This window comes from Camelina sativa, chromosome 8 (genome assembly GCF_000633955.1).
Source record: "Camelina sativa cultivar DH55 chromosome 8, Cs, whole genome shotgun sequence".
NCBI classification, from domain to species: domain Eukaryota; kingdom Viridiplantae; phylum Streptophyta; class Magnoliopsida; order Brassicales; family Brassicaceae; genus Camelina; species Camelina sativa.
In genome coordinates, this window is record NC_025692.1 from 6,521,925 (window position 1) to 6,530,633 (window position 8,709).

The 8,709-nt window shown below is 37.6% G+C and overlaps 3 protein-coding genes across 4 annotated transcripts in view; 1 reads left to right on the forward strand and 2 right to left on the reverse strand.

Annotated features, from left to right (window-relative positions):
- LOC104706492 (ubiquitin carboxyl-terminal hydrolase 8) overlaps nucleotides 1–4,201 on the reverse strand; it is a 7,916-nt gene extending 3,715 nt beyond the window's left edge. The window contains exons 1-8 of the mRNA XM_010422690.2: nucleotides 3,982–4,201; nucleotides 3,136–3,387; nucleotides 2,479–2,620; nucleotides 1,859–1,918; nucleotides 1,639–1,731; nucleotides 1,170–1,487; nucleotides 930–1,070; nucleotides 625–795 (exon numbers count right to left, since the gene is read on the reverse strand). Coding sequence (XP_010420992.1) covers nucleotides 625–795; nucleotides 930–1,070; nucleotides 1,170–1,487; nucleotides 1,639–1,731; nucleotides 1,859–1,918; nucleotides 2,479–2,620; nucleotides 3,136–3,387; nucleotides 3,982–4,073 — 1,269 coding nt within the window. The 5' untranslated portion in view covers nucleotides 4,074–4,201. The remainder of the gene's footprint in view (nucleotides 1–624; nucleotides 796–929; nucleotides 1,071–1,169; nucleotides 1,488–1,638; nucleotides 1,732–1,858; nucleotides 1,919–2,478; nucleotides 2,621–3,135; nucleotides 3,388–3,981) is intronic.
- On the reverse strand, nucleotides 5,150–7,476 carry LOC104706493. 2 transcript variants are annotated; one of them, XM_010422692.2, is made up of 4 exons: nucleotides 7,340–7,476; nucleotides 6,363–6,602; nucleotides 5,750–5,997; nucleotides 5,150–5,667 (listed from the first exon to the last, which is right to left on the reverse strand). In XM_010422692.2, exons 2-4 carry the CDS (start codon nucleotides 6,574–6,576, stop codon nucleotides 5,275–5,277), a joined length of 855 nt encoding a protein of 284 aa, XP_010420994.1. In that variant the 5' UTR covers nucleotides 6,577–6,602; nucleotides 7,340–7,476; the 3' UTR covers nucleotides 5,150–5,274. The 2 variants fall into 2 exon arrangements, with proteins under 2 accessions (XP_010420994.1, XP_010420993.1); XM_010422691.2 differs by having other exon boundaries at nucleotides 6,363–6,617.
- The window catches only part of LOC104706494 (probable receptor-like protein kinase At1g49730), a gene marked incomplete in the record, with an annotated part of 2,350 nt that continues 2,062 nt past the window's right edge, over nucleotides 8,422–8,709 (forward strand). Inside the window, 1 exon segment of the mRNA XM_019229220.1 lies at nucleotides 8,422–8,709. Coding sequence (XP_019084765.1) covers nucleotides 8,644–8,709 — 66 coding nt within the window.

Consider the following 8,709-nt stretch of genomic DNA (forward strand, 5'->3'; position numbering starts at 1 on the left):
GTCTCATCCTCTGGTAAAGAGCAGGCAGTGACAAGAGCCTTATGAAGATCTTCGAATTTTCCAAACTTAGGAACGTTGACAGTCAATGGAATAGGCAGACTACTCCCATCGGCACTCATGACTGTTAAATCCATCGTTCGCATTGATGTGCATGGCAAAGGTAGCGATAGGTACATGAACGGATCAAACATAACAGAAACCTTTTTGCAAATAGGACAAACTAATGTTGATTTGTATTGGCCCTGCAACCAGAAATGCATATAAATGTATTAGTGATCGACAATATTAGGATATTTTCTTGGCATGGTCAGATGGTTAAAGTGCAAAGAGCATCATATCAAACGAAAGCAACTCTCAAAACAAAAAGTGTACATAGAGTATTCTACAGGGCAATATCTCCTTAAATCAACGAAAATATTATGTGCGCGGAACTGAAATCAAGAAGATAAAATTGCACTTAGATCAAAATGATACGTAGAACCCCAAATTGGATACCAGAATACTAGACAGCTTGAGCCATCCAACATTTTTTGACTAAACTAAAGTTTCCTAATGTGCAACCCAATCCTTCGAGTGGTTGTCAGCAGAGGTATATAAACAATTTAGGAACCTGAAGATATTTACTTGGCACACATCAACAATTATCGAATCATTGCGAGCCACATGATTTCGCCAATATTCATCAGCCACTTCTGCGTCTGGACGGCCATCCCCATCTTTTGCTTCCACGTAAGGCTTGTTCCTTACACGGTTTAAGTCCTCGTGGAGTCCATCAAGCAAGAAAGCTAGAAGTTCCTGCAACCAAATCAAGAAACCTCAAAACATGAATGGAATATCCCAATATGCAGTCTTTAATGCTGAGAGACAGGTAGAAACATCAGGAACGCTCACTTAATTCAGATTCTATAAACTGAAGTGTTTTCCCTGACCTGCGAATCATGCTGATTAAAGCCACTAAACTGAGGAGCAAAGCGAGCAAGTTTTCCTTTGAATGTCCTTGGGGCCACTGTTGATGCACCTGGCGCCCACAGACTCCTCAACAAATCACCAAAAGCTAAGGCGATCTCACCCTGCCAGAAGAAAATTTGATCGGTGAGGCTAACCAAGAATATATCAATTAGCCACAGCAGATAATATGTATTTATACAGCAAGACACAATTTGGCATACTTTCATTCCCAATGGGTTGTCAAGATTTATTTCTTTACTATACTCTCCAAGAAAGAAGTCGACAAGCTTCGGTGTGTGAGCCAAGCATTGAAGGGAACTGTTCATGAAACAAGTATTTCCTAGATTCTGCAAGCCTGTCAACCCCAAAGTCCCAGCTTCTCCAGCTTTTGCCAAAAAGCTCAAAGAATTACTCCGTCCAAATCTAAACACTGTGCCACCATTAATGCCATTGGTTTGCTGTGTGGAACCATCTTCCTTTTTTGATTCCTTCAATTTGATGGAGTCTGATAATCCATAAATCTGAAGCTCTAGGAGCATCTGTTGGACGAAAAGTAATGATGAATAAGAATGGCATCAAAGAAATAAGTTTAAAGAAAAGGAAAAAATGGAAGGCAAGTCTGAACAAGCATTTCATTGTAACATATTATGATGCAATTCGCGCATTCACTAAAAAAAGCATTACACTTACTTCCTGATCTGCTTGTTGTTGACAATCTTTGGAAGTGCTCACATCACTTTCAAAAAACAAGGTTGTTTGGCCAGAAATGTCCCAAATGCGCAACTACAGAATCAAAAGCAGCCGTATCATTTGTAATTTGCATGAAATGAATATTGCATGTACCATATAATATGCATAAACTGACATGCATATCATGTAGTAGGTAAAAGTCATGCATGGAACACTTTACCTGCTCAGAATGCAGGCTGAATATCTTGCATGCTCTTCTGAAGCATTCAACTGAATTGTCCTGCATGAGGGAAAACATAAGATTTGGAACCAGAAACAACAACTGAGAAGCTAAGCAAATTTTTTGCAGGTAAGAAGATCAAGAAACTAAGTTGTTTCTAATATGGTTCAAGCAGAATCTTCATTGGAATCTGAAGTTTTAAGTATAGGAGTATATTCTGTAGATGATAACAATGGTATTGAATTAGTGAAACAAGTAGAAGAACTGTACAAGACATCTTGGCCCACTGTAAAACAAGACGTTTCAGGATGGATAGCAATATTCTAGCAGGAAATTTTAATATCCATAATAGTTTCAACAATTTCCTTCTAAGTTTCATGTATACAAGAGTGGCAGAACTACAGACCTACAGTTCTAAAATGTTTTGTCTGGTACGGAATTTTTATTTTGAAACATTAGTTCTAAGGAAACCAGGTCCCAGTGAAAAAGAATCCAGTTTAGGTTCCTAATCATCTTCTTAAAAGAAAATTCGACCACTCAACTTCTATGTATTAAGAAAATGTGGCACCATCAAGGCACTTGATCAGGCAAAATAAAAAAGGCTGTAAGTTTAAAGACACCTTTTTGCAAATTTTAACCGCCAATGAATTGGTTTCCTGCACAACGGAGAGCCTGAGTTGTACTGGATAAACATCACCTCTGTCAACTCCTCCAGCCGAGAAACTTTTTACGCCTCTCTCAGTATTTTTATCATCATGATGCCTAGGAACAAAGATTAGGGAAATCATCCTCACTTTTTAGAAGGAAATAATATATAGAAATCCCAAATATATATACAAAGGGTACGCAACTATATTGCAATAATAGAATAGGTACCACGATTAGAATCCTGCATTATAAGAATAACCTTATTTAACTTTATACTTTCTCCTACCATGATTAAACTTTATACTTATTTTCTCACACATCGTAATACAAACTTCTAATATAGGATAAACTGACAAGATGTCCAAAATATAGGCAGAGTCTAGTTAGGCGTCACATGTCCCAAAAAGTTTCTATTCAACCTCAGCCTGTTCTTCAAAAACTTGACCTCCAACGAATGAACAGATACAGTAAATAAGAACAATTCCATAGAAGAATCAGCTGATCGGATATTGAGATAGAAAATTTCTAGTTCAATTGGATGTAACACTAAAATGACAAGGATAGTGACAGTTTTGCCCACATTATTTTAGTAAGAAGGATCAGATATGAACAGAGAAAACAACACTTACCATTTTAGTGCCTGAAGCCACATATCACTTGAGACTAAAGCAAAGTCCCTGCCTGAGACGCTTGCTTCACCCGTTTCACCATTCTGTAACGCATCTCCTTCTCTCCTCAGATCGAACAAAATATCGGAGTTAAAGATGTTATTTATCAACTTCATAGGGCCTCCATAAGAGGACCCAGTTGTTGCTGTATACAAGATCTCTCTTTTTTCAACTAATTCAGAAGGCATTGAATCTTGGGCATCTTTCCACCACCTGAAAATTAAAGTTTTAATAACGCCTTGCTTAACTGAATGATATCCAAATAACATTGGAGAGTACTTATATAATTCTGAAATGAATGAGAATCGTATTTTGTAAACCTTTGATTGACTCCCATTTTAGTCTATCATTAGCTCAACTATCAATCAACTATCAACAAACAGACCAAGACACTCAGTACCTATTTTTAATCAATACTGAAACCTAACAAAATCTGATTGTTGAGCACTACATACAAAACAAAATCAAAGCAAATCTCGCCACACATAGTGAATCCAAATCACATTCATTTGATTCTTCCGGAGTAACATCGCAAAAATAAGCTCAAACAAGAATCAGGTAAACAAAATCCAATCCTATGCATCCGAAATAAAAGAAGGATCCATAAGTTTTAAAAATCCCTAGATCAATCAAATCAAATTACTAAACAAACTCCCACAAGATTCAAATCCAAACCCCATTCGAATCAAAACTCACTCTCGATGCGGTTCAGATTCGCCGAATATTCCCCCATCAAAAGTAACCGACATGAAGAAAAGAAAACGATACGATAGAGCTAGAGAGAGAGAGAGAGAGAGAGAGAGATACCTCAAGGGGACGAAGTAGACTCTCTGCTCGCCATTGAACGAATCGATCCGCTGAGTTGAATCGGGGGATTCCTCGGACGACGTCCCGTTCATTGTTCCTCCTCCACACAGGGTTGTCAAATGAGAGAAAACTTTTTTTTCAGACAATCAGCAGCATCTACAACCTACACACCAGCCAAGCCAGGGCCAAAAAAAAAAAAGGAGAGATTTGGCCCAGAGAATTTTTTTTTTCTTTTTTTTTTTTAGGAAGTATTGTTGTCCCTTGTGAAGATGATATAGAAAGGAGGGAAATTTATATGTTAATTAATATTATTGTCACAATTTGTTTTTTTTTGTTGTAATAATCACTTTTTTGTCAATAATATTATTATTATTTATTTTTTTTTTTTTTGACAACAAGAAAACAAGATTGACTCAAACAAGCCAATACGAAGAAACATTGTTTACATAGGTAACTAAATGCGGAACTGTGCGAACTCGTCGCGCTAAATTATCCGCTTTACCATTCTGAGATCGAGGGACGTAGACTAAGGAAAAAGAAGCAAACTCCTCTTTATCCGTCTGTATGTCCTCCAAATAAGATGTAAAAGCTGGCCACTCAGAGGGCAAAGACACCATCTTCACTAAGTCGGAGCAGTCGGTGATAAAGACTACAGATTGGTTATATGCCCCAATCATGCAGTGCATAGCCCAGACAAGGGTTTCAATCTCGGCATGAAGAGGGGAGAGACTACGACGAAGGTTGGCAACTCCCATAGTAGGGACATCACTCCAGGGTGACTTACAAAACCATCATCTACCCGCATATTGATTTGTAGCTTTCCAAGAACCATCTACAAAACAAGTATAACACGACAAAGACCTATGAACCCCTAATCCCCACTTCCATAGGGAACAAACGCAGTGTTAATATCCGATGTGACTACCATATCCTCTGCGAGAACCCATGCTATTATTTATGAACATTTTATGTATTGACATAAAAAAAAAAACGTATTTTAGATATTTATATATTCTAATTTTTTTACCCTGTTTTCCGAATTTTTTCTTTATAAAAATATTAGACTGCGTTATGGTTTCTTTCTCAAATTTGCTGATGATAAAGTAGTCATCCTCCATAATCTTGAATTCTATTTTTTTTTAATTTGGAAAGTATATTAGTACAGTGATTATTTTTAAACTGTTCAAGTATGAATTCTAAAATGCCCTCGTGAAAAGCTTAATTGATCTATAAAGCCAAAAAAAAAAGTGGGACTGAATCCCCTAAAACACACGATATATGTTCAATATCACATCAGTAGAACCTTGAGGCAGTGTCGTAGACTGTCCCACCAGGGTACTGACCCCTAGGCTCGAACCCGTGATCTCTGTTTCCGCCCTGAAACCTAGCTCTCTCTCCGTATGCTTCAAACCGTTCTGTACCATAGGATCTGGATGGTGCATCCACCGAAGGTACTGGATCTTGAGCATTGCCAATGTTGTAACCTTGGGGATGACCAGATGGCATTAGATTGGCTGGACCAACCGTGCTTGGATGGTACTGATCAGTCATCCCCATGGCTTGCTGCTTGTATTGTTGCTGCCTGGCTTGTGATTCTTTCCTCATGATATCTTCTCTCTTACTCGTGTGACGTGCTCTAAGTGTAGCTAACTGTTCCTCGTACCGAGTATTGATGGTCTTTATTTTCTGTATATCAGATTTCAGATCAAATAATTAGAACCCAAACTAGAGTATTTCAGTAGCAGAACTTTCCAATTTTGTTGCTAACCTCTCGATGTCTGGCAATCTCTGCATCCTCTGCTTCGATTTGATCTTTTGCTAGTCTTGTTATATCATCCATGAACTTCTGTTCCAGACCTTCAAAGGTCTGCATCCCACGGTTATTATCATAACCAGTCTTGGGGTTTTCTTGGTGTTGTGATTGAGCTCTGGGAACACTGCCTTGCTTCTCCATTCCAGGCTTTGGATCCATTTGGCCACGGTAATACGTCCTCGATGAATCAACACCTTGTTGTCCTGTGTCAACAAGAACACTGTTGTAATCAAGAGACAAGACCTAAAGCTCGAGAAACACTCAATGCAGGATCTACATAAGGAATCATATCATTTTTATCTTCCTCTGACGATTTCTGCAAATATCTCAACCAGAACTAATACTCCTCCCATCCTATGTAAAATGGCATTGGAACACTCACCAATTATAGGAACAACTGTTGGTCATAATAAAGGACGCTAAGCCATATATGAGTATGAGCATTACTTCAATTTACCAAGGCTCATTAGACCTAAGAAACAAACCCATCACATGATGATTGCTCTACTTTACAATGCTAAGACACAAAGACCTGACTATGAATACCGACACAGTAAGTAAGACTTACCTTCATTGTAAACGGCAGTAGCCATTGGTCTCGACATACTTGCGCCATCTCTTTCCCATCTCCATTGACCCTCTGGTTGTGAATCTGAAAATGGTTGGTCCCTCTCAGGCGTGAATGCCTCTAGTTGACCTTGGAATTCAGAATGGGCGTCCTGTATCTGTCCAGCTCCATATGCACCGGCAGGTGAGTCCGCAAAGTTTCCGTGTCTTCTCATTGTTGTTACTCCCTCTCAAATCTGACCTACAAAGTTGACAACTAAGAAGAATAAAATTCAGGTACGGTTCATGACAGGCATAACTGTGTTATGCAATCCCTTAAACCAACTAAGAAATAAGGACATTAATATATTAAACCGCAGAGAAACAGAATCTAAAATATAGCCACCATTAGCTATAGCTTTAAACCTAATGTACCAATTCAAAGTGGATTACAAAATATAAAACTCCACAGCATCTTGCAAAGCCAATCCAAAGCATCGATTTTTTTGGAAGCAGTCATGATAGAGACGCCAATCGTTATAAGCATGACAATGCCCCAAAAAGCTTAAGTAAACAACCAACAATATGAAACCAAACCATCCCACATCATTCTTACATGAAAAGCCACACTCTTTTTATAAACTCTCTAACTGCTACAAAAGTAAGCATCAAGCAACCCAAATTAACAGTAGATACTAGTACTAGCTCCTAATTAATGCTTACAGATAGCAAACTACAAAGAAAATATAGAGGCAAACAAAAAGATTAAGATCCTCACAACTAAAATAGTCTAAAATAAGAACAATATCAAAAGCTTCTCTCACAGTCTTAAGTCCCAATAATTCCGTATTCCGATATCAGTTTCAGATGAAGAGTTTCTCAGAGAGATTTCAACAGTCACTTCGGATTTAAAAAAAAAAATTGAATCATTCAAGAAGAAAAAGAAAACGATTCGATCTACTAGGAGGAGCGATGGAATCTGAGAGTTTAACAACGTACCCGAAGCCACTGAAGCGGAGGAAGACGAAGAAAGACGACGACGCAGAAGACCGAGGAAGAAGCAATGTACAATTCCAATTTTGTGAAATACGGGTGGGTATGGTTTGCTCCAAAAAAAAAAAAAAAAGTGAAATATGGGTCTCTGATTGGGCCTCCGGGTCGGATCTGTGACATTATAAATACGGTTACGGTTTAAGTACAGTCAGGTTACGGTTTAGATACGGTTCCGACGTGTCTTCTTGAGTAAAGCTTCAAAGGAGAGGAAGTACTTCCGACGTGTCTTGCTTGAGTAAGTTTCAAAGGAGAGGTGCGTGTCATGAATGTGTGGTATTACATTTTTTACAGTAATCATGATTTCATCTTGTTGTTTTCAATTGGAATAATAATAGTTTTGTCAATTATGCCACCCTTGTTCATAAGTGAGAAATTGTTTGTTTAGTCAGAATACAGATTTAGAAGCTCTTTGGGAAGAGAAAACCAAACAAAAAGTGCTGTAAACAGTACGCATGTTCGTTCGGTCCGCATAAATTTCTTAAAGGGCTACATTTGGGAAAGATGGACCGTGAGTCCGTGACTGGTTTGCACCGTCCAAAGGTTTCTCCTATGTTACATTTTTTCTTCTTTCCGAAGTATTTTTTTTTTTTTTTTTTTNTCTGGTTTGTAAAAATTATAGATCGCATGCTATAAGAAAAACTAATATATCTTATGGGCCATCATGATTCGTTATTATGCTTCCATTTAAGTGTCTAAAAAACCAAGATTTCGAGTAATCTCTACTAATAATAATGGGACATCATCTTCCCCAGAGTTTGTTAGAAACTTATTAAACTCAATTCATTTAACAAAATGGGTTTTTTTGTTAAACATGTCGAAATTGAGATTTTTATGAATTTATATTTTTCAACAATCAATCGATCACTGAGACTCGAACCAATAATTTCTATTTTTTAACAAACAATCAAAAAAAAAGGACAGTGAATCTCTAATAATTAATTATAGTATAAAAAAACCGTTATGATTAATAATAATTTAAAGAAATACTATATATATAGAAAAGTGAAGAAGAAGAAAAAAGAAAAAAAGCAGTGAGATTTTACAGCTCAGAAGGGTAATAAGCTTTTTGGTACAACTGACACTCTTCCAAGAAAGCATCAGATCCAATTTCCGCAATCATCTCCACACAAAAACAAGATTAAAGAGATAGACAGAGAGAGAGAGAGAGAGAGAGAGAGAGAAAGATATAGCTCGTGAAGAAGAAGCAGCACTACTGTTTAAAAAAAAATATAGAAAAAAGTGAAATCGCCATGGCCATGGATGATGATCGTCTTCGCTTCAGCCGCAGAATCCAGTTTCTTCTTCTTGCTTGGCTC